Source organism: Schistocerca nitens, chromosome 2 (genome assembly GCF_023898315.1).
Source record: "Schistocerca nitens isolate TAMUIC-IGC-003100 chromosome 2, iqSchNite1.1, whole genome shotgun sequence".
NCBI classification, from domain to species: Eukaryota; Metazoa; Arthropoda; class Insecta; order Orthoptera; family Acrididae; genus Schistocerca; species Schistocerca nitens.
The window spans coordinates 201,865,357-201,891,676 of record NC_064615.1 but is presented as its reverse complement, the minus strand read 5'-3'; the positions used below and the strand labels follow the sequence as shown (position 1 = coordinate 201,891,676).

General features: G+C 40.7%; 1 protein-coding gene across 3 annotated transcripts in view; it reads right to left on the bottom strand.

Moving 5' to 3' along the window:
• LOC126235902 (pre-mRNA-splicing factor SYF2) overlaps positions 1-24,329 on the bottom strand; it is a 54,320-nt gene extending 29,991 nt beyond the window's left edge. Inside the window, exons 1-3 of one of the 3 annotated variants that reach the window (XM_049944847.1) lie at positions 24,149-24,329; positions 23,874-23,961; positions 9,683-9,823 (exon numbers count right to left, since the gene is read on the bottom strand). In XM_049944847.1, coding sequence (XP_049800804.1) covers positions 9,683-9,823; positions 23,874-23,957 — 225 coding nt within the window. In that variant the 5' untranslated portion in view covers positions 23,958-23,961; positions 24,149-24,329. The other 2 variants (XM_049944846.1, XM_049944848.1) reach the window with 2 other exon arrangements.
• Positions 24,330-26,320: the final 1,991 nt, after the last annotated feature.

The following is a 26,320-nucleotide window of genomic DNA, read 5'->3' as shown; positions in this document are numbered from 1 at the left end:
ATACAATATGAATACACACATGAATCGAATGGCCGAAGGTTCCTATCACTCGGCAATTCCGAATGTTAGATAGAAATTTATAAATAAAAGATTGCAATTAAATAAAATCTGCAGGTACTATCTTAACAGCTTTAAATTATTAGTACGATAGTAGAAGCACTGTTGAGAATGCGGTGCATTTCTGCAAAACACTTATTGGTGTCGATGGCCCAGCTATTAAATAAAATATAAGTTGAATAACAGGGAAACAATAGATTCCTACTTCACGTAATTAGTTATGAACAACAACATAGCTCGCGAGACATTCACCTCTAAATGCATACTAAGTCTTCACTGTTGAAACCGTGGAAATCTCACACGTTCACAAGTTGGCACTCCAAAGTATTTCTATCTCCTGCGTTCACAGTAATCTCACATGTTCACAAGTTGGCACTCCGAAGTATTTCTATCTCCTGCAATCTCGCGCAAACCACTCCACACTCTCAAAGTCTTTCCTGCGACCGTACGTCCGTCGCGTCCAGCCCCTCCCGTGTCCTGTGCCATCCTGTCCAGTACTCTCTCCTGTCCTCTCTCCATTTCAGTAGTCGCCTGCTGTAGTAACGAGCACTGTGACTGGCTAGAGTGCTCTCGCCATGTCTTCAAGCCAACGCACACTCACAAACATAAAGAAACACAATCAAAATACTGAATTTACATTTAAATAACTTGAATTAAATTAAATATTTCTACAGCTGGACCATAAACACGCTCTAACACACATTATTAAGTACATAAACAAATTAAATAAACATATATCAAAGGAATAGCAAGCAAAAGTAGGCCAGTAGCCTAATGTCACTGTGCTTTCTAAAACACAGCAAATATTTAACCAATTTCTTCATGAATAGTATATATCGGATATAAACAAAGACATAAACGAATAAATATATTTACATATCTAAAAACACAGATGATGTGACTTACCGAACGAAAGTACTGGCAGGTCGATAGACACACAAACAAACACAAACATACACACGAAATTCAAGTTTTCGCAACAAACTGTTGCCTCATCAGGAAAGAGGGAAGGAGAGGGAAAGACGAAAGGATGTGGGTTTTAAGGGAGAGGGTAAGGAGTCATTCCAATCCCGGGAGCGGAAAGACTTACCTTAGGGGGAAAAAAGGACAGGTATACACTCGCACACACACACATATCCATCCGCACATACACAGACACAAGCAGACATTTGTAAAGGCAAAGAGTTTGGGCAGAGATGTCAGTCGAGGCGGAAGTACAGAGGCAAAGATGTTGTTGAAAGACAGGTGAGGTATGAGTGGCGGCAAATTGAAATTAGTGGAGATTGAGGCCTGGCGAATAACGAGAAGAGAGGATATACTAAAGGGCAAGTTCCCATCTCCGGAGTTCAGACAGGTTGGTGTTAGTGGGAAGTATCCAGATAACCCGGACGGTGTAACACTGCGCCAAGATGTGCTGGCCGTGCACCAAGGCATGTTTAGCCACTGGGTGATCCTCATTACCAAAAAACACTGTCTGCTGTGTCCATTCATGCGAATGGACAGTTTGTTGCTGGTCATTCCCACATAGAAAGCTTCACAGTGTAGGCAGGTCAGTTGGTAAATCACGTGGGTGCTTTCACACGTGGCTCTGCCTTTGATCGTGTACACCTTCCGGGTTACAGGACTGGAGTAGGTGGTGGTGGGAGGGTGCATGGGACAGGTTTTACACCGGGGGCGGTTACAAGGGTAGGAGCCAGAGGGTAGGGAAGGTGGTTTGGGGATTTCATAGGGATGAACTAAGAGGTTATGAAGGTTAGGTGGACGGCGGAAAGACACTCTTGGTGGAATGGGGAGGATTTCATGAAGGATGGATCTCATTTCAGGGCAGGATTTGAGGAAGTCGTATCCCTGCTGGAGAGCCACATTCAGAGTCTGATCCAGTCCCGGAAAGTATCCTGTCACAAGTGGGGCACTTTTGGGGTTCTTCTGTGGTAGGTTCTGGGTTTGAGGCGATGAGGAAGTCGCTCTGGTTATTTGCTTCTGTACCAGGTCGGGAGGGTAGTTGCGGGATGCGAAAGCTGTTTTCAGGTTGTTGGTGTAATGGTTCAGGGATTCCGGACTGGAGCAGATTCGTTTGCCACGAAGACCTAGGCTGTAGGGAAGGGACAGTTTGATGTGGAATGGGTGGCAGCTGTCATAATGGAGGTACTGTTGCTTGTTGGTGGGTTTGATGTGGACGGACATGTGAAGCTGGCCATTGGACAGGTGGAGGTCAACGTCAAGGAAAGTGGCATGGTATTTGGAGTACGACCAGGTGAATCTGATGGAACCAAAGGAGTTGAGAGTTTGGGAGTTGGGAATGACCAGTTGTGCTGCTACCGTTTTTTCGTGTAACTGTGGAGTACTTATGGCCTGACGCAGAAAATAGTAACCAGCCACTTTGACCTCCAATAACTCATGTACTATTGAAATTACATGCCTGCAATTCAAACCAATTTAGGTTTACACTAATAGCTTTTTAAAGACAAGCCAATCGATGAAATCAGATGAAGCACTTAGATTTTGGAAATTCGTTGCTGGGTGTTACTTGTATAATTTACAGTTAGATACTAAACTTTAAACTAATAAAGATATTGAAACTCTGATTACACCATCAGAATCGTCGTGCAAATAATAGTAACGTACATGTTTCTTTTTGAGGTATCATGATTCATCTGGCTACTATTAATTGCTATATGAACTGTGAAATATCTGCCATTTAGGTGTCACAAAGTCCGCCATCTTTGGCACTTCCGGCATGTCTCCTTCATCGACACAGCATCACCATGGAATTCCCAGCCACGCGGTCGGATCACACGCTGGGGCTACCCCTGATGCTCAGCTAGCGTTCGGCACCATGTGGTTGCTACCAGCCCGCAGCCCACCGAGAGGCCCCCACGCAGCCACGCGAACTCCGAAATTAGAATATTTGAGGGCGCCACAATTTTGGTCCACGTAATTCGGATTGTGTTAATTGGAAACTACACTCCTGCTGATGCTCATGAACTCATGAGGATTTTCAGAATTCCAGTGTTTATTGCTCTGTGAGCTCACATACCCCAATAAATGTTAACACTTTTCATCAGAAAAAAACTAATACTTCAGGCTTAATCTCTCCATCATGGATTGACAGCAACAGCCATTAGAAGTAATGGTGTTGAGCAACAACATCCACATTTGTCACTATCACTACTGTGTAAGATTTCATCAATGTAGGGAATGACAGATTGCTACTTACTGTAAAGAAGCCATGTCAAGTTGCAGACAGGCACAACTAAAAGACAATCACATAAAGCTTTTGGCCACAGCCTTCGTCAGTAAAGACCACCCACACCCATCGGAACGCAACATCACATGGGTTGCGCAAGCAGCAATATGGAGGTGGTGGGAGAGGGGAAGGGATAGTGGTGTACGGGTGGGGAGAGAGATAAACACTGTCTGTTGGAGGTCTGTAGTGACTAGACTGTCAACAGGTACATTGTCAGGAGTTTGTGCAGCAGGGAGGTAAGGAAAAAAAGGAGAGGAGCGGGGAAAAAGACGGCTGGATGCATTGGCAGAGGGCTGCAAATAAGCAGGGTAGGAGATGAGAATGGTGAGGAGATGTTATGACAGTGTGGGTAGAAACTGTTGGGTGGAGGGTGTGGGGACAGTATGTTACCATAGGTTGAGGCTGGGATAATTATGGGAGCAGAGAATGTGTTGTAATGATAACTCCCATTTACATAGTTCAGAAAAGCTGGTGGTGGACGGAAGTGAAGCAGTCACTGAAATCAAGTGCGTTATGTTCAGCTGCATGTTGTGCCACATGTGGTCTACTTTACTCTTGGCCACAGTTTGGCAGTGGCCATTCATCATGGTGGACAACTGGTTGGTAGTCATACCAATATAAAAAGCTGTGCAGTGATTGCAGAAGGGCTGGTAAATGACATGGCTGCATTCACAGGTGGCCTGGCCCCTGATGGGGTAGGATAAACCTTTGAAAAGACAGGAATAGCAAGTGCTGGGTGGGTGGATAGGGCAGGTTTTGCACCTTGGTCTTCCACAGGGATATGACTCTTGTGGCAAGGGGTTGGTACTGGGAATGGTATAGAGATGGACTACGATGTTGTGGAGGTTGGGTGGGTGACAGAACGCCACTTTAGGAGGGGTGGGAAGAATCTTGGCTGGGATGCCCCTCATTTCAGGGTATGATGATAGGTAATCAAAGCCCTGACAAAGGATGTGGTTCAGTTGTTCCATTCTGGGGTGGTACTGGCTGATGAAGGGGACCACTTTTGTGGCTGGCTTTTGGGGGTGGTGCGAGGATTTGGGGTGTAAGGGGAAATAGCATGGGAGTTCTGTCTGCAGACTACGTATGAGGGATAGTGCCTGTCTGTGAAGGCCTCAATGAGACCCTCAGCATACCGAGCAAGGGAGTTTTTGTCACTGCAAGTATGCCATCCCCGGGTGGCTAGGCCATATGGGATGGATTTTTTGTTGTGAAACGGATGACAGCTGTCAAAATGCAGATACTGTTGGTGGTTGGTGGGTTTAATATGGACAAAGGTGCAGACGGAGCCAATAGAAAGGAGAAGGTCAACATTTAGGAATATGACCCACTGGGTTGAGGAGGACCATGTGAAGCAGATGGAAGAGGATGTGTTGAGGCTGTGAAGGAACAAAGATAGGGTGTCTTGGCCCTGAGACCATGAAGATGTCATCTTTGAACCTGAACCAGAATATGGGTTTGGTCTTTTGGGAGACTAGGAAGGTCTCCTCTAGATGGTCCATAAAAAGGTTGTCAAAGGATGGCGTTATGTGGGTTCCCATGGCTGTGTTGCAGTTTTGTTTATATACCTTCCCTTCAAATGAGAAGTAGTTGTGGATTAGGTTAAAGTTAGCAAGGGGTATGAGGAATAAGGTAGTAGGTTTGGAGTCTGAAGGATAGTGGGAAAGGTAGTATTCAATAGCAGTAGGGCCATGGGTATGAGGGATGTTGGTGTATATGGAGGTGGTGTCAACAGTGGTGAGTAGGGATCAGGGAGGTAAGGGGGTGGGATGGTGGAGAGTCGGTAAAGGAACTGGTTGGTGTCTCTGACGTGGGAGACTAGATTATGGACAAATGTTTAGAGATGTTGGTCAATGAAGGCTGAAATTCTTTCAGTGGGGGTGCAATAACAGGCCACAGTAGGATGTCCAGGACTGTGGGGTTTGTGGATTTTGGGGTGTCAAAAGGGTGAGGAGGAAAATGGATTCATGGGAGATGTTCTGGGGAGGGCCTCAGGCTTTAAGCAGGGATTGAAGTTTGTGTTGGACGTCTGGGACATGATCACTCTGGCAGAATTTATAGGTGGAGGAGTCAGATAACTGATGGATGCCTTCAGCCAGGTAGTCACTGCAGTTCATAACAACAGTGGTGGAGCCTTTGTCTGCAGGTAGGATGATTACGTCAGGATTTGTTTTGAGGTTGTGTATAGCTGTTCTTTCTTCTACTGAAAGTTTGGTGTTCTGAGGAAGCAACCTGGAGAAGTATTTTTAAGCTAAGTTGGAGGAAAGAAATTCCTGCAAGGTGATCAGAGGGAGGTTAAGTGGGATGGGGGAAGGGTCACAGTTGGATGGTGGTATGAACTGGAAGAGGCACAGTTCACTATTGAAATTAGGGTGGTTTTGTTTGGAGTGATTGGCAGCAAAGAAGTGCTTCCATTGCAGGGATCAGGATAAGGAGAGTAAGTCTTTGACAAGTCCAGTGTGGTTAAATCTGGGTGTAGGGCTAAAGGTGAGGCCTTTGGATAAGCACGCCAACCACCAACATTACCTACATTTTGACAGCTTTCATCCCTTTCACACCAAAAATTCCTCCCATATAGTTTGGCCATCCAGGGATGGTGTATTTGCAGTGACAAAAACTCACTTGCTCAGTATGCTAAGGGGTCCCACCAAGGCCTCCACATACAGGCACTGTTACCAGATATAGTCTGCAAACACATCTCCCATGCCACTTCCCCTCACAGCCAAAATACTCCCACCACCACCATGAACCAGCTACAAAGGAGTGTCCCCTAAATCAGCCAGTACAGCCCCAGACTGGAACAACTGCACCACATCCTTTGCCAGGGCTTTGATTACCTATCATCGTGCCCTGAAATGAGGGACATCCTACCTGAGATACTTCCCATCTACCCTAAAGTGGTGTTCCATTGCCCACTCACCATCCACAACATTCTAATCCATCCCTATGCTATTTCAAATACCAACCCCTTGCCACTTGGTTCATATCACCATGGAAGACCCATGTGCAAAAGCTGCCCTATCCACTCACCCAGCACTTGCTATTCCAGTCCTTCCACAGGTTTATCCTACTCCATCAGGGGCTAGGCCACCTGCCAAAGCAGCCAAGTCATTTGTCAGCTCTATTGCAATCACTGCACAGCTTTTTATTTTGGTTTGACTACTAACCAGCTGTTCACCAGGATGACTGGCCACTGCCAAACTGTGGCCAAGAGCAAAGTAGACTACATGTGGCACAACATGCAACTGAACGTATCACACTTGATTTCAATGGCTGCTTCACTAACTGAGCTATCTGAATCCTTCCCTCCACCACCTGATTTTCTCAGCTACATAGATGGACATTGTCCTTACAACCTATTCTCTGCTCCCATAATTATCCTGGCCTCAACCTACGGTAACATACTATCCCCACACCCTCCACCCAACAGTTTCCACCTGCTCTGTCCTATCACCTCCTCACCATTCTCACCTCCCACCCTGTTTATTTGCATCCCTCTGCCAATGCATCCACTTGTTTCCCCACTCCCCTCCTTTTTCCCCTTACCTCCTTTCCCCACAACCTCCTGATGCTGTGCCTGTTGGTAGTCTAGTCCCTATACTCTCCAACAGACAGTGTTTGCCTCTCCCCCCACCCATACCTTACTATCCCTCCCCCTCTAGATTGCTGCTAGCATCCCAAGTGATGCTGCATTCTGGCTTGAGATGTGGAGTTGGTGGTCGTGTGTGTGTGTGTGTGTGTGTGTGTGTGTGTGTGTGTGTGTGTGTGAGGTGGGCTTGCTTTTGTGTGTGTGTGTGTGTGTGTGTGTGTGTGTGTCCTTTGTGATGAAGGCTGTGGGAAAGCTTTATGGGACTGTCTTTTAGTTGTGCCTTCTTCAACTTGACTTGTCTTCTTTAAGGTAAGCAGCAATTTGTCTTTTCCGACACTATTGATATTCCTGCCTGGAGTTTCCATTGTTTGATTTGTGTAAGGTTTCAGTTTGAGTTGGTACACCGTCCTGTGAGCAGAAGATACTGACAAACCAGTCTGAAGTACTAAAATGCAAACAACTTTTTTTCTTTTCTTCTTTTTTTCAGGTTTCTTTCCAAGGACACTCCCAACTCATGTAGTTATATGTCTCCTCAGACATTGTTCAAGTGTCATGTGGTGATATTCAAATTGCCTTTGAGGATACTGGTTCCCGTGCAATGCCAAAGGCAGCACTGGAGTTATAGTTACTACTAATATTGTGAATACATGTACATGTTATCTATTAACAGCCTATAACAGGAACACAACCTCACTAGGCTACCATACTTTGACTGTGCAATGGCATGGCATTGAATATTTCTACTTGACAATGGCATAATGCCAAAATTGCAATAGAGAATAAAACTTCTACAGCCGTAAATGGAAAACGATATCCTTTCATCAATTAATATAAGCTTGTGACTCATATTACAAGCAATCATAATCTATAGGTAATTAGCTTGACATAGATGCTTTTGGCAGTTAATTTATAACCTGACTAATTTCACATATCTGAAGGCTTTCCATAATGATGGGATTTATAGAATACAATGTATGAATTAATGATGAATGAATGAAAACAACACACTGCTTATGCCAATTCTCTGTCGTGTACTGTACCACAAATATAACAACCTCAACATGGTAAACTAGAGAGTAAACAATCCTATGCTTTGTGGGTGGCAAGATGTAATACATATGACAGAAATTGGAATTAAATCACTCTGGGAGAGTGGTGGAATTATGATGAGGAGAAGGTATTATTAATTGTTGTATGAAGTTGGATGTTTTGATAGAGTTATGGTCAGGCCCAAGAACTTGATGACTTACAGTACACTGTCACTGGCAGAATAGATGGCAGTACAAAAAAGTTGGTTAGCCTCTACAGAGAACATAAATGCAGCAAAGTTAAGCATGTATTATTTACAGTGAAGTTAAGCAATGTATTATTAAATGAAGAGAATCTTGTATGTGCACTTATATTGTAGTATGACATCTAAGTAAATGGTTGAAAGGAACATGCATGGTAGTAAGTCTGGCCCCTATTCATTTTTTGACTCACCACTGAAAAAGATATGTGCAATTACAATTGCTATGTAATGTTATGTATGACTTTTTAGAAGACAGCTATGCTTGTGATCTAAAATCACAAGGTTGAATGGCACAAAACTGTTAATCAGATGGATGTATTTTGTCACTACCTGAGAAAGTCTGATTAAGCTTCAGACCAAGACTGATTGTCATGTATTTCCTGAGAGTTTTGATGTAATTGGTCTGAGCCTGTTCATGATATGATCACAGAAAGGAATTTCCTAAAATAGTGAGTGGTAGAACCTTACTTCACTTCACATGTGAAGAGGAGAGTATTCTTAACAGTGTGAAGATTTTGTTCTTGACATCTCTGCTCAGCACTTCTGTAATTTTCTGAATGCTTAAAGGATCAATACCTACTTGTACTAACAGTCTGAGCACCTGGAGGGAACACAGGAATGAGAGAGATCAATGTGCCATAAAATTTTAATGTGTGTGTGTGTGTGTGTGTGTGTGTGTGTGTGTGTGTGTGTATTGCATGAAATTTACTCCATAAAAATATGACATGCTGGTTTTATCATTAGAACATAGACAGTTATGCTAGTCTTACTATTACATAGTTTCACACAGTTATAGATGAACCAGACTTTCCTCAAAATGTAGTAATAAGAAAAGAATGATTAGTGTACAATTCTAATCACTAAACAGAAGCACTATTGAAGAAATCTGGGAGTGTGCAATAACTAACACTCAGAACTCTGTGGATCATTATCTTACAGCACTTTTTCATTCAAAGTATCTTGCACAGGTCCTCTAGAGAAATAACTGTCATGCCACTAACAAAGCCCACAAAAAAATTGGGGGAAATTAACTACAAACACAATGGATGTATTTTAGAAGACATAAAATAATTAATGAGAATCTCATTAAAGATTTCATAATGGTGATTTGGAATTGCAATTTTGTTCCATCTGCAGTGCAAAATTAAAAATACAAAATAGGTAATGCATGCTATAAAACAGAAAACTATAATATGAGCATTCTGAGGCATTTGAAAACTGTTTGTTTGAATCAGTCTAACTCCTATACTTGTCTTTGATTGGCAGCCACCTGCCAAATGAGCAATTCAAGTACAGTGCATGAGCTGACTTACAATGCAGTACAGTCTCTCTCCTTTGTCACTGTAGATGAGACCTGGCTTTCTTTCACTGCAAGACAATGGACATTAAGGTTTTGAATCAGTACTGTACATAGATAAAACCGGCTCAGCTGGAAACCCACAAATACACCTGTCGCTACATACCAATAAAAACTCTAGAGGTAAATAGGGTGACTTACACCTTCTTCAGCCTCTCTTCTTTTCTTTTCATCATTTAAAATCCACTCTGCTCTTCGTTTCCTTGCTTCCCAATTGGTTGGGAGGTTGTTGCGCTTGTCTTCTTCCACTACTTCTTGGTGATTCAACTGGCGTGCTTCATTCTGAAACAATCACGTGATATATATATATATATATTATAATAGCAACAGAGTCAAAAGTAGAATCATGTTAAGATTTTCAGTGCTTTCACTTTTGGCAGAAGGGAACCAAATGATTTCTCATTTAAGTATCAAACTTCAGTTCACATATAGAAAACAATGTCAAACTACAAATGAACAATGGATTGGCAATGTGGTTATGGTCAAAATAGATTTACCAGATGAAAAACAACAATGGATATTCTGGGCAGACACAACCGCATAGACACCCAAATGCACACTCTAGCAGTGTGAGACTGACTATTGTTTATCAGTTGCTGAAAGCAGTTGCCTGGGCAGATGGAGGTAGGGACAGGGTGGGGAATGATACACACAGCACGAAGGATGATGCGGCATCAAGTGAGGCAGGTGTTTCGACGGGGGAATCAGTGTTCAGTGACTGCGCAACAAGACGGAAGGAGGGTAGAGCACACGAGAGATAGACAGGGGAGAGGGGGATGAAAAAAGGGGGCAGCGGAGGGGAAGGGAGAAAGACCCCACTCATGACTCATGCAGACATTCTCTCTCTCTCTCTCTGTCTCCCCCCCCCCCCCTTCCTAGCTCCATCTGTCCAGGTAACTGCTATCAGTAATCATTAGTCAATAGTAAGTCTTACCATAGCTGTGGGACCTGTGTTTGGGTGTCTGCATTTACTTTTGCTACAGAAAGAGCATGAGCTAGAAACCTAGTGTGAATACCGCTGCCTGTTGCATGTTTCTATGAACCATTTATCATATGAAACATTGTTTCACAAAACTGATACACTGTAAATACAGAAAACTATAAGAATATGGACACCTAAACCCGAATAAGTGCTTTATCTCATTTTTTGGGCACAACCCATATTTGTAACAATATGTTATGGTGCCCCCAAAGAGTGAAATGTTCCAGATTTTAGTCTTATGTAGCAGTCATCTTATTCTCTCTTTTTAAACTAATCAACTGAAATGATAGCGTGCATTCTTTCATAAAGCTAGACTAAGTTCCCTCATATTACTGCACAAAATTTGGAAAATATTAACATTATACACACCACCTCAAAAAATTAGGCTCTAACAGTTCAATTTATGTAAGAAACAATTTTTAAAACCTTATTCAAACAAAGCCTTGAAAACAACGCCATATTTTTGGTTTTGAGTGAAGTTCAGTTTGCATGCAGCATGTTGACAGTATTGCGCCTTGTTCGCATTATGTAATTTGTGGCAAAGTACTGACTGCTTCCAGTATGTTTAGCTATTATCTTGGTGAGTTATATCACATTACAAAAATTATGCGTGTGTCAGGATACATGATAAACCAATGGCAAGTTATGGCAAGACTTTCCATTCATTAACAGAAAAATTAGCTTTGAGCGTGGAGGATGAATTGACATAACAACTTGTGGGAAGTTACACAAACAAAAAGTAACTCTTCTGAACAAATCCTTGAGAGTTAAAACTGATAACACCTTACTGGTGAAAACACTTATATGGAGAGACCATGACACTGGGATCACGGATTTACTTCAAACTTTGTACACCTTTAATAGACCATTGAAACAACATAATGTGCAAGTAGTAAGGCACACTACTCTGGCAATTCCGAGAAATTCGCATGAGAAATTTTACACGTCTATTATGTAAATATGTCTGTAGCTCAAAGTATTTGACGTGCAAAGTAGTTCCGGGCACCTTATCAGATTGCACGTATAAGGGATTTCGCAAATCAAGATAGGCATACATTTTCAGGAAAACTATGCGTTTCGTCATTTACTTGTCGATATATAAATATGTTTGTTCTAATAATTAAATTTAATTAAAAACAGTAAGTAGTCAAATAATGTGAAATGCACTAAAAATTCAAGCAAATACACATGATTTTTTAAAACTATTTGTTGTAACTGTGTAACTGTGACCGGGACAGTCACGGGGTTGAAATGACAGAAAGCGCAGCTGGACCCGCGGAGAGGCCCGCGAACAACACCACAACGGGAGAGGGCGAACACGACCAACGAAGGACAGAAAAAACAACAACAAGATCGAACAATGGAGTCACAAGGAAACCTAACAAACACGTCCACTCGTACACAGAACAAGAAAGTAAGTAAGCTGTCTAACGTGAGGCGATGTGTCCACAGATGTACGCGAGATTAGACTGGCTGGCTGAGCGAGAGGCAGGCGCTTAAGTAGTCTATTGGGGGCGCCGCTATTGGCCGCTGGAGCCACGTGTTCCACTGTGGCGCCCTCACACTAAAAGCGGGCCAGGAGGCACGCGCCGTCACAGCTTACGGCGCGATGCCGCAGAGACCTCTAGGGGTCTTCAATGTCTGGCGGGGATTCAAATTCCGCGGTGCATGGTATCAGACTATATTACCCCTCAAATGTGATATAAATTACATGATGTGACCAGCGATGGAAAAAATAGGGGGGTTAAAAGTTAAGATTGAGCAGGAGTCGAACGTCATCTCATACACATTCCTTTTACGTAACTCGAATGCTAACCACTTGACCAGTATAAACTCCAATGTGTGGCATCTACACACAAATACATGACTTACATCATAGACACAAAAAGCTTCTCTTGTGATTTTCTTGGAATGGCCAGAGTAGTGCACCTTACTGCTTGCACATTATGTTGCTTCAAGCGCCTATTAAAGGTGTAAAAAGTTTGAAGTAAATCTGTGATCCCAACATTGTGTCCTCCCCTTGTTAGAAAAGGGGAAACATGTTTGGATATTACACTGTGATGAACAAGCAGAGTTTTAAGTCAATGAACTGCAACACTGGTGGCATTAAAACAATGATCATCCAGATGTCACCCCTTCAACACCAAGAAATCGCCTCTATTCATCATGGACAGCATATCTGCAGTGACAAGAAGGTCTTACAAAGGCCTTCGCAGACAGGTACTTATCATCAAACCTATTCCCTTATCAGATTTCCCACACAATATCCTCACACACCCAATCCTCCTCCCACCACCACCACCACCACCACCACCACCACCACCAAAAACCAGCTGTAAAGGAGCGCCCGCCTCATCACCCTGCAATGGAGCAACTGAAACATGCCCTTCATTAGAGCTCTTGACTATCTTATCATTGTGCTTGGAAGGGAGGGGCACCCTAAGCACAATCCTTCCCACTCCTTCTATAGTGATATTCCACCTTCCACCCAACCTACCCAACAATAGGTCCAGCCCTATGCCATTCCCAACACCTTGCAAGGAAGGTCACTTTCATGTGGCACACCCAGTTGCAAGACCTGCCTGATTCACACATCCAGCATATCATACTCCAGTCCTGTCACAGGCTTATCCAATTCGCCCAAACTCTTCAAACATGGAGAAACTAACAATTATCTGCTCCCATCAGAAGCAAGGCCACGTGTGAAAGTGGCCATGTCATATACCAGTTCAGCTGCAATTTCTGCACAGTATTTTATATGACCAACAACCAGCTGTCCACCACAATGAATGGCCACCACCAAACTGTGGCCAAGAACAGGGTTGACCACTCAGTGGCACAACATGTTTGAGTTCAATGGCTGCTCTCCAACCTGTGCTATCTGTATCCTTCCTCTCAGCACCAGCTTTTCTGAGCTATGCAATGTGAGTTATCCTAGCAACACATCCTTTGCTCCCATAATCCTGCTAGCCTCCATCTCTGATAACCCGCTGAAGCCACACCCACTATTCAAGAGACTCCCCTTCCTCTGTTCTGTTAACCCTTCCCATTAAACACCTTTAAGTTTAAGTCGTCAGCAATATGCCCTGCACAAACTCACTGGCTCCAGTGCCCATGTGTTCCATTCCTTTCCAGTACATATCTTTCTCCCCCCCCCCCCCCCCCCCACATTCCTATCCCACACACCAGCTGCCTCACTGTGGGCTGCTAGCTATGCCCCCCGCCCCTCCCCATCCTGCTTCTCTCTCTCTTCTCTCTCCCTCTACCCACTCCACCTGACATAACTCCTCTCCCAATTCCAATTGCCAAACTGCAATTCCGGCATTGTGTGTTCAGCTGTGTGTGTGTGTGTGGGGGGGGGGGGAGCACATGCACATGCATGTTTTCGTGTGCACGTTTCTTCTCATTCTCTAATTTAGGAAACAATTCGGCCAAAACTTTTCTGTTCTCATGTTGATGACTCAACACTTCTACTATTCAGTGTGTGGTTCCCGGTACCACTAAATTATTCACTTTTCATCCAGATGTTCTCATGCTCTCAAACTAAAATAAATTAATCACCATAAATGTACCCTTGCCCTTCATAATGGTTTAAGTAACCAATGACCTGAAAGGAGAACAATCATGTCAGTGACAACTGTTTTTTTCCTGGTATATAGTATTCTAAGAGGGCCATTTATATGCCACATTAGATCTCATTAAAATAAACTAGTATTACTGTTATGGCATCAAGTCAGCACCAGCATGCCAGTCGGGAATGACAGGGAAGAGAAGCTATGAGAAGAAGTCAGCCAATCGCACACTCACCGACCTCCCTCCAGGACTAAAAAAAAAAAAAAAGCAGCCCCTAGGTGAAGAGGACATAAGAACCACACCCTACTGGTGGCAGCCAACTTGGATAGCAGCATCAACGTTAACCACTTCATTAGGGATCTCTAAATAGCACACACCTGTGTTTGTCTATTCTGAAGAAGTCTGATTATTTTGTATGTCGCTCTTTGCTTGTGGCACACCTATCAAAGTTAAGTACTGTAATTGTCTTATTGTAATAAAACTCATTAATATGAGTGGTTTGATTGTTTGTCTAGTGAACTGAGTATGTAAGATTCCTACACACAACAATTACATGTATATGAAAGAAAATTCGGTGAAGTTTTGATTTAGAGTTTGATAATACTGAAGAAGTAATGGAATGAGCCAGATAAAATGGCAGCTGTGCTCAGAGAGTAGTTCAGAAATTAATGTGGCTCATGGGGTGCTTAAGCTGCTGACTGGAACATTTCTCATTTTCTTGAACGGATAAGGTACCACAGTGACCACTTTATTTTTGAGAAACTATACTGCTCCAAAAACAGCCTGACTAAGGAAAAGAAAGGCCACATTATAACGTAAAAAAAAGGGGGGGGGGGGTGGTTCACATCATCATATTGTGTGTTACAGTTCGGGCCTGAAACACGTGATATATAATGAAAATGCAAACTATGCACTACCATGCAATGATTACCACCTTGAGAAAGGTAAAATCATCACAACTAGCCAAGACCATGTTTTTCAAGAAATAGACAGCCACTAGCAAAAATATCACTACATCTGAACATTATTTTTAGGTTCATGGCTAATCTCTGGACTGACGATGTAGCACTCTCATAACACATTTGTTGTTATCAAAGGTATCACACCATTTTTTGTACGTAACTCTTCTTAGTTAAAATAAAAGAAAGGAACCACTCACTATAGCTGACTGGTGTTTGTGAGTGAGTGAGTGAGTGTGTGTGTGGGGGGGGGGGGGGGGGGGGCATGCACAGTGAAGCAACTATTGAACTCATCAGCCCGGCTGTTAGCCCAAAACCTAAGTCCAACCATGCTGGACTCATGAAGGACTGTCTTTCCTTTACTCATTATCTCTATAGTGGAAACATCACTTTTCCAAATAATGTACTGACAAAACCTTGTTTAACAGTTCCATCCTCCCTCCAACTGTTATCCTCCTCCCCTTCGACCCTGGTAAGCTTTCAAAAATTCCTCACTTCTACCCTGGCCTCACCTTCCTTTTCGAAATCTGTCCACAGTACAGCTATCTGTAACCTGAAAACTCATCCAGGTCCATCACACTTTCTGCAGAGAAAGGATCCACCACAGTGGTCATAAATTGAGGAATTCCCTGGAACGACAACTTAACTGAAATATATTGATATTGAGATACGGAGCAAATAATGTTTTAAATAGTTTTTTTTATTCATTACAACCTCTCATATATGGAATAAATAAATAAATTTCAGTTAAATATAAACAAAATATTTTGGTTTCAGAATGTATGACATGGTACCATAACGTGTAGGAATTACTGACTGATGTGGATTTCAGTTAAGTCATCACTCCAGAGAAAGGCTCAATTGTAGTGACCACATTGCTAAGCATCTCTGCCACATTTCTGACAACTCTGCATGCAAAACCTTACAACCATTATCCCATTCCAGAAGTCCAATACGAACCCAAGCAGCTCCTCAAGGCCTTAGTTGATTCCAAACCTTGACACCTGAATCCATCTCCCTCCTCACACCAGTAACCCCCTCCCTCCCACACACACCCCACCTTTTACTTATTTTCCAAACTTCACAAAACCCGATCCCCACAGATCATCCTACTGATCGTCCCATACTGGCTCCCACAGAACAAAGCTCTGCCTTTGTTGACCAACACCTGCAAACTATAGTCCGTAGCCTCTCATCCTACGTTCAAGACACCGCTGACTTCCTTCACCACCTTTCCGCAGATTATGTCTCCCGTTACCACCAGATTGTGGATGAGACTTCCTTACAAACTAACATCCCCATGACCATGGCCTTACAGTCATGGAACACTATCTTTCCCTACATACTCCTGATAGCAAACACACCACCTGGCTGATCCATAATTATTTCACTTTCGAAGGCCAAATCTATAAAAAAAATCTGTGGTACTACCAAAGGTACTCGCATAGCACCATTCTATGCCAACTTATTTATGGGCCATATGGTGGAATCCTTTCTATCTAGTCTACATCTAAAACTCTTATATGGTTCAGATTCACTGTTGACATTTGCGTGACCTGGACTTGTAGCAGGGACAATCTTTGCTCTTTCCTGCATAACCTCAACACTTGCTCCCAAATCCACATCCACTGGTCTTACCCAACTCACAAAGCCACCTTTCTACATGTCAATTTTCACCTATCAGATGGCTCCATCAATACGTCTGTTCATATCTAGTGTGACAAACTCGAATAGTACCTCCACTTTTACAGCTGTCACCCGTTCGCCAGCCATGCAGTGGAAAGTGTGAGTTGTTGAAATGTACTGATACTCTTGTCAAAGCCTTTACTGACAAACAGGATGCTAACCAATTCATCCATAAACAGATTTCCGAGCCTAAAGCTTGGGCTAATGATTTCAATAGCTGCTTCATTACAGCCATTTTGATACTTCCTTCCAGCACTAGTTTCTCTGAACTATGCAGGTGGAAATTTTCTCTCCAGCACACACTGCACTCTTACAATCCCCTTCGCCTAAACCTTTGCTAACCTATTTCCCACTGCCTCATCTTACCTTTTCTGTCCACAACACTCCTGTCCTGTTTCCTGCTCCGCCCCCCCCCCCCCCCAATGTAGGTATTCTCTCCCCACCCATCTCCCTCTCTCTCTTCACCTCTACCTCTCTCTTCTTTCCTTCACTCACCCCCCCCCCCCCTCCCTCCTCTACCTCTTATGTACTCCTCTGAACACCTTTTGTCTTGGTGTGTAGCCACTGAGTCATCTGTCGAAAGGCCTGCCTCACACAACTTCCTCCTCGATTCATGTGCCCTTCCCTACACCACCTCCACATCCATCTGACAGGCAACTGCTCTCAATAATCAATGGTCAGTCTCGCCATGGCCATGTACCTTTGGGTGTCTATGTGGTGAATGTGTTTACTGTGTGTGTGTGTCCTTTGGGTGTCTATGTGGTGAATGTGTTTACTGTTACTAAAAACAAAGATGATGTGACTTACCAAATGAAAGTGCTGGCAGGTCGACAGACACACAAACAAACACAAACATACACACAAAATTCAAGCTTTCGCAACAAACTGTTGCCTCATCAGGAAAGAGGGTGGAGAGGGAAAGACGAAAGGATGTGGGTTTTAGGGAGAAGGTAAGGAGTCATTCCAATCCCGGGAGCAGAAAGACTTACCTTAGGGGGAAAAAAGGACGGGTATACACTCGCACACACACACATATCCATCCACACATATACAGACACAAGCAGACATCTCACAAGCAGACATATTTAAAGACAAAGAGTTTGGGCAGAGATGTCCAATATATATATATATATATATATATATATATATATATATATATATATATATATATATATATATATATATATATATAAAGCAAGAGCTCAAAAACTTGCGTAAATACTGTTTTCTGTATCTCCTATGTGCACCCCACATCAATCAGCTATAGGTGAGTTGTTGCCTTTTCCTTATTTTACTTATCATTCCAACTCAGAATTTCCACTGTTGTTAATTCTTCTTATGCATTTGCTAAAACTTTAAATACATTTTGCTTCCAACTCTTTCAGTATCCTTTCCTTTTTATATGCCTCTTGCATAACAATAGCCCATTCCTGATGACAACAATTTATGTTGTCAAATGAACAAAGAATGTGTTTTTCTATCATTTATCAGTAATGTTTAGATATGGTTACATTTTTCAACTCATCCTGCTGGGGCTGGGGGAGACAAAGAGCACATGTTCAACAGCTGCACTGCTGTGGGAGGGGCAAAAGATAATTTCAGCTATATAACTCAAGTTTGGGAATTTTCATCCGGAATGTTTCTCCACCAAAAAACAATTTCTGATTCAAACCAGGTACCTGCAGTGCTCACTGGGCAACACTCTCACTGAACAATGCCATGCTGCTAAGTTTCTGTTCTGCTGCTGACAGATATAAGCAAACATTGTGATGCACTTTCATTTCTGTGTCTCTGTTTAGTAAGAAGGGATGAAGATTGGTTTTACAGATTCAAGAAGAATGACCTGCATGTATCTTACACTGCATAGAATTCCAATGCTGTTGTGGTTGTTAAGACATACTTATACTCCACAGTCTTTCTTCAACTTCCAAATATATTACAAATTAACATCCATTACCTGAGAGCAACAGTATGTGTCACATGGGGTATTGTAGGCTACAGACACACCAACATATTTTTTAAGTCTCATCCACTCACATAACTACCCACAAGGAACATGAACACATCTAAGGTCAGACTTGACTGACAAAGTATTATGAAATCTCTCACCACATCATGGAAAAGTAGAAATACCATGTAATGCACATCAAAAAATTAATAAGTACTCAAAATTCTGAGAACAAAGTAAATACAATTTGTAGTACAAGTATTAGGCACAAAACAAATAAACCAGATATGGCAAATTATATTAAATTCCCTGAGAACAGGGGCAGCACGAGAGATGATGATGCATTGAAATCATTGTCCACTAACTGAGGCTTCTGGAATGTGGTCCTACAGAAGAATGCTGAAGATTAAGTAAGCAAATCACATAACTAATCAGAAGGTACTGAACAGAATTGGGGAGAAAAGAAATTTGTGACACAATGTGATTAGATGAGGGGATCAGTTGACAGGACACATTCTGAGATATCAAGGGATCACCAGTTAAATATTTGAGATTCAATAATAGGAAAGGGAATAGAAAGAAAAATAGTAGGACAACATGGAAATGGGGGGGGGGATTAAACTGGACACCACCTGGTACAATGCTTGCGTCAGCCAAAGTTTGTGGTATCACTCATCTGCACTGACCAATGACATAACTGGATTGCATTGGGTGACACCATGCTGGTACAGTGTATTTCACAAGGATCATGTTTGTACAGGGCACATTGGGGTATATGGTGGTGCTCTCTAGTGTAGGGTGTTTATCTTTCTAAACTGTTTCTGAATGATGCAAGTGATTCACTGGCCTCCTTGCGTGCTATCTGTGAGGGTAACATTGAAAGAGATTGCGGCAATTTGTTAGCGAGTTATTTTGATGTTGGCAGTTGTGACTAACAGATTAATTTCAAAGTTTGGAATTATTAGTGTGGTGTGCTTTTATGGCTGGAGATTTAATTTTATGTTTAGGTTTTTGTTAATTACGCACATGACAAATGAAATCCGAGTAGGTCCTCATGTGCTACAATCTGGAGCAACATGCCGACCACAGTTAAATTTCTACAGTTATTTGGTTTAACTGACAAGCAGATGAAGTGTTATATTTGTGAAAAACTAAGATGAGTGAACTTGTCATTTGAACAACACATCATGTTCTATGCAGAAGGGTTTCCAGTTTGGGAACTCCAGGCTCGCCATTCGAGAGAGCCTACTCATGACATATTACTTTTGCTATCGCTACTCTTATATGGCAGCTGAGTGGTTGGTAGGTATGTCTCCTAGGATTTTTTTATTTTTATTTTTGGTAGTAATATAAGCATGTATGATTAGGTGCATAATTATCTTTCTTGTATATCAAAATTGGCGTTAGTGTGATTATTTATAAGAATTTTTGTGTTGTGTTGTCAGTAATTATGTTGGATTATGGTTAGTGGGTATTAAGGAGTTTGTTTTACCTAAAACGGTAAGGTCAGGTTTTTGATATTAGTTATATAAGTGAGCATGGCTTTGTGGTACAACGGTCTTCATTTTATCTATACAGCTATGTCAGTGAAATGTCAGGTACCAGACATTACTAGTTGTGTGTTGTTTTCTGGCATCATGGATTTTGTTTGAGCTATACGGGACAAGTGAAGTTTCTGGTACAAGGTTAAAGAGCTATGTGTTGGTTCGTGGTACATGGAATTTGCCTCGGCTATTTCGATCCACTGCAATTTCAGATACAGGCCTTTTTATTGTAGTTTTGTTGATTGTTAAAGTTTTCATTTGCTTGATTTTTACTTGTTTTGGTATTTCTTAATAATTAGTTTGTCACTGCCCAAAAACCGCCAACTCCCACTTTATCCTGTTAGTTTCTTCTTCTTCGCGGATGGATCACTTAGGACCTCGCGTAATCAACATTTGTTGGCCTTCCTTTTCGCCCAGTATTCCTTCATAAACAACGAATGGGCTAGCTTTTGTTGCGTAGACCATGTATGTCAGTTAGTTTTTCTCTCTTCTTCCTCAAAACCCCGCGTGTTTGTGATTTTTCTGATTTCATTTCTATCATGTAGATTTGGAGACGCTAATTCTCTCAGGTCTTTTTCCGTCTGTTTGTACCAGTTCGGTCTTGGAGTTTTGTTCTTTAAAAATGTATGGATTTTGTGCGTTAACCTGTTTGAGTCCATTCTTTCTAAGTGCCCCATGAATTGGATTCTTCTCATGCGCATTGTGTCTGTTATTTTGGAGATATTTTTATATATTTCTGCATTGGGTTTTGGATAATGTACCCCTTGGTCCTAGGATTTTCCTCATTATCTTACGTTCTTTCACTTCTAATTCCTCTTTTAGTGTTCTGTGTTGAAGGTTTAGTGTCTCAGATGTGTAGAGAGCTTCGGGTCTAATTACTGTTGTGTAGTGTCGTATTTTGCAGTTCCACGAGAGACTCTTTTTGTTGTAAATGTTTTTTGTTAACTGAAACGCCGTCTTCATTTTCTGGACTCTTGATCTGACAGATTTCTTTTCATTACAATTTTCTGCAATCCATTCACCTAAATATTTAAATTCTTTTACTTGAGAGATGTAGTTATTACCAATTTTGAGATCAGAAGGTGCATCTTTGACGTCAGTCATAAATTTTGTTTTTTCAAATGAAATTTGTAATCCTATTTTAGCTGCCTGTTCTTGTAATAATTCTAGCTGTTTCTGTGCATCGGTAATGTCTTGTGCAATCAGTACCATGTCATCAGCAAATGCTAAACAGTGTAATTCTATGCCCTTATGTCTTGGTCCCAGTCTGTGTGCTGGTGCACCTGCTTTTTTCCATTCTCTAACAACTTCTTCAAGAGCACAATTGAAGAGCACTGGGGACAGTACATCCCCTTGTTGTACTCCTGTGCCTATTTCAAATTATGTGCTGAATTCTCCCATATTATTTCTGCACTTAAATTTTTTTGTTGTATCATATCTGTGTTTGTTCGCATATGTAATGAGTGACATTTTGATTATCATATTGTCTAAGCTTGAAATAGTGTTGTCTGTCATCTTGATAGCACCATGGATCAAAGCCGACAGGTGATACTGCAACACTCATTTTTACCAAATTTTGCAAAGGGCATTATTTTATCATTGCTAACACTTGGTGTAATAAACATGAAAGAAAACTGTATATGCGGAAAGACATGGATACACTGGAAGGTTGCAGAACTATTATTTAATGGTAAGACTGAGATGGCAGAACCAAATATTAAAGTTTAAGACATTTTCAAGGGCAGATGTGGACTCTGTCCATAATTTATTGTTTATTGAAGAGACTGCAAAAGAGTAGGAAATTAAGGAGATGGGATATGATTACGTTGAAAGAACCAGATGTTACTAAGCATTATGAATGACTGGCTGAAATAGGGGAAAGGAATACAGTAGATGACAAAGGCTAGTAGAAATCCTTGGATATCACAGGAGATATTAAATTTTATTGATGAAAGGAGAAAATATAAGAATGCAAATGAAACTGAGGAAAGGGAATACAGATGTCTAAAATAGATTGGCAGAATCCAGAAATTGGCTAAGCAGGAATGACTAGATGACAAATCAAGCCTCTAGATCCATTTATAACTAAGGGAAAGGCAGCATTTGTAAACTCAGAGTACACTTGGCAATGTTAACTGGAATACATTCCTTGAAATTCTGAAGATATCAGCTTGGTAAAGAAAGATTATATACAACTTGCACAGATCCACACAGCAATTATAAGTATCAAAGAGCATGAATGAGCTTCAGTGGTTCAGAAGGGAGTGAGATAGGGATGTAGATTATCCCTGATTTTATTTCATCTATACACTGAGTAATCAGCAGACCCAAAGGAAAACCAAAGAAAAATCTGAAGAAGAATTAAAAACTTTGAGTTTTGCTAATTTCACTGTAATTCTGTCAAAGACAGCGCAGGACTTGGAAAAACAGCTAAACTGAATTGACATGGCCTCGAAAGGAGGATATCGAAGAACATCTACGAAATAAAAAAATAAAAAAAACAGGTAGCGGAACATAGTCAAATTAAATCAGATGATGCTGAGGAAATTAGATTAAGAAATGAGGCACTGAAAATAGTACACAAGTTTTGTCATTTAGGTACTAATTAATGGATGATGGCCAAAGCAGAGAGGATGTAACATTTTGACTGGCAATGGCAAGAGAAGTGTTTCTGTAGAAGGACAATTTGTAGAAATCAAATATGTATCCTAGAAATTTACGCATTAGGAAGTCTTTTTAAAAGGAATTGTCTGTAGTGTTGTCTTGTATGGAAAGAAATCTAGACAGTAAGCAATTCGGACAAGAAGAGAATAGAAGCTGTTGAAATGTGGTGCTACAGAAGAATGCTGACGATTACATGAGTCGATAGCATTACTGAAGAGGAGATACTAAACAGACTTGGGGGGGGGGGGGTTTGGAATCGTGGTTTAACCTGACTAAAAGAAGGGTAAGCTGATAGCACACATTCATAGAATCCAAGGAATCATCAATTACTTATTAGGGGGAAGTGGGGGGGGGGGGGAGGAGGGGAGGCGGGGGGGATTGTTGCGGGAGACCAATCAACTAATACAGTAGCCAGGTTTAACTTGATGTAGGTTCCAATTATTATTTGATGATGAAGACAGCACAGGGTGGAGTGGCGTAGCGAACTGTCAAACTGGTCTTTGGTGTGAACACAATATCGGAAACAATCGATTTCACAACAGAAATCGGTTCCCCAATATGGGTTTTATTACATATAAATGCAGCTACTTTGAATCTAACCTATTACGAGTTCCATAGTGGAGACATGGTAGTCAATTAAAAACAAAAGGTAGCCTAGTAAAGACAGATACTAACACGATGGAGTACCAAATATTAAAACTTCTGCATCAACGATTTATAAACAAACAATAGCTATTAAAAAAATTCACACTCATTTAAAAGCAAAAAGGCAATTTATAGTCATAAGTAATAGGAAACTGGACACTCTTAAATGCTGATAAGCATGGTACTTAAAAATCATCTGTACACTAGTACCAAATTACTATAGAAATCAACGAAACATCTTACACCACATTTTTTCATTTAATTTAGTACTCTTTATACCATTGAACGACCAAAGAACAAAATGATGCTACAAATGAAATGTGACATTTACCCTTTTACTGTGAAGCTCTCTCAGTTTCTTCATTCTCTCTGCTTGTTTCTCCTGAAATGTCATCGTTCCCGAAGCTGCAGCCATTTTTCTATAAATTATTGGATATTACTCGTTGCAGAATACACAATCACGCTGAAGAACACTGTTAGTTATATTCTAGTCCGTACTGTTTACACTACATTACACATTATACAAAACAATAAACAAACAACACACTATCACGTATAACACGTCTAGTTCCTCAGCGATACTCATACTCATTAGTCATTACTCACATACTGGATAGTGGATGAATCACGAGAGACTGTGAACATTAATCGATACACTAGCTGCGATAAGTTTGAATTTTTTTTTTATGTTCCGGGTTCACAAGGTGACCTTTCGAACCCAGAATATGAAACAAAATTATCGCAGTGAGTGTAGTGATTAATGTTCATAGTCCCCGTACAACCTATAACTACAGAGGCGACACTGCTGCCCATTTTTGCTATATTCTGCGATCACAGTGCTCCAAGCGGCCAACAAGGAACACTTCTGCACGCGGTATCGGATGTCATTCATTTATTTATATAAGAATGTCATTTTCTCTTAAATAAGGATATTATTAAACAGCAGAAGACCTGATTTTCTGCAGAAAGACTTCTAGAAGTTTTGTTCGCTACACTTCCATTCATAGTGGATCAGGAATGCAGGAAACGTTTATGAAATGTAATACCTATATTATGTAACGTACCAAGTAAGCGACCATAACTGTAGCTGAAGGGTAAACCATACAAACGTGATAGAAGAACATCGAAAGTTAATAATGTGTTACCCAACAAAGAACAAAACAATTCCACTATTGTTGCTAAATCTGAGTCACAATCGGCAAGAATTTTCAACACACTCACTATTCAAACAAAAACAATTAACATTAAAATATTCATGCACTGGAAACTAGAATGAAGTTTAATAATGCGCAAATCATTAGACTTCACACATAATTGTAAGGTGTCAAGGAGAGTGCCTATCATAGTAAGGACAGACAACTAAAGAAATCTCTTTCTCGTGCAAGAAGTATGAGTTTATATTCTCTTGATTCGAACAGTATAAGTTACAATTGCTCATATATTCTAAAGCATTTCTCCATGAATAAATCGTAGTTTATGGCACTGAATCAGTGAGATTCGTCTATTTTTACATTTATCTCTCGATAATTTACGTATCTCGATAGTTTACTGATGTTTCGAAAATAAAAATATAATAACTATTTGGTTAATTAAGAAGAAAAATAACCAAAAACGAAAGTTAATCTTACGGCTGATTTCTCGCCTGTAGTGGCGCTAGTGTTGTTCCAACTGATAGATGGTATAAATTTTCACGTCAGTGGGCCCATTCAGTCACTAGTAGGTCATTTCGTCAACATTATTCTCAAAAATTAAATTCGAAACTCAGTATAACGAAAAATTATCAACATTTCTAAGTTTCTTCATTACCTTATATCTCCGTTTAATATCTCCATCTTAAATACTGAAAATCCAAACCACCAATTAGTTTCAAAGAAGCTCCATAGAAATTTTTTCACTGTATCTGGTTTTTAATATAATATAAATTATTTACTTCTAACTCAGTAGTCTTTTTAAAGAAATCAGGACTGTTTGAGTTGTTGAGCTTCTTGAGCAGAATATCCATTTATATCGATCAAAGTTTTATTAAGGTTAAACATTTTCACTCAAAATTCCATGTTGATCACCATATGTTAAATTTTTCTTGCCATATATGACTATATAGGCAAGTCTATCATTTGAATTTTATTAGAATGTGGCACACAGCTTCATTGTTCTTTTCTGAGTAGCTAACATGTTCATTTTCCCAGACATATTTATGACACAGATGGAATAATTTCTTAATAAAATTGGAAGGGTTTATATGCAAATAACTAGTCAATTGTGTGACTCTCTTAACATCTATGAAAGCATCATATGGTTTCAGATAATTATTTGGTGGCTCTAGATTCCACATTTCTTGAGGAAAAACTTCATTTCTTCCATTCTTTACATATATATTCTGTAATTTGAAATGATCAAACATGGAAAATTCAAGCAATTTATTAGTCTTCCTATTTTTCTGAAAAACAAAGAAAATGAAATAAGGCATATCAAAGTCTGCAGAATTATAGTAATTGATGATATCTAGTTCAAAATTTCTTTCCATTCTACCCAGCAATATCTATTGTTTGTGATTCAAAGAAAGATATGGGAATATTCAAATTTTTTAGTCTTTCTTGCTCTAGCTTGAGTGAATAGTCCTAACGACAAGAACTCGGATTTCCATTGTTTCCAAAACAATTTTGCTCTTCTTAGGAAATGTGGTCATTCCTTCAGCACCAGCTTGATTATGGCCAGCCTAACGAAAGAGGACATCGTCTGTATGAGAACTCTAAAGAAAAATTACAGTTAAATCTCCTT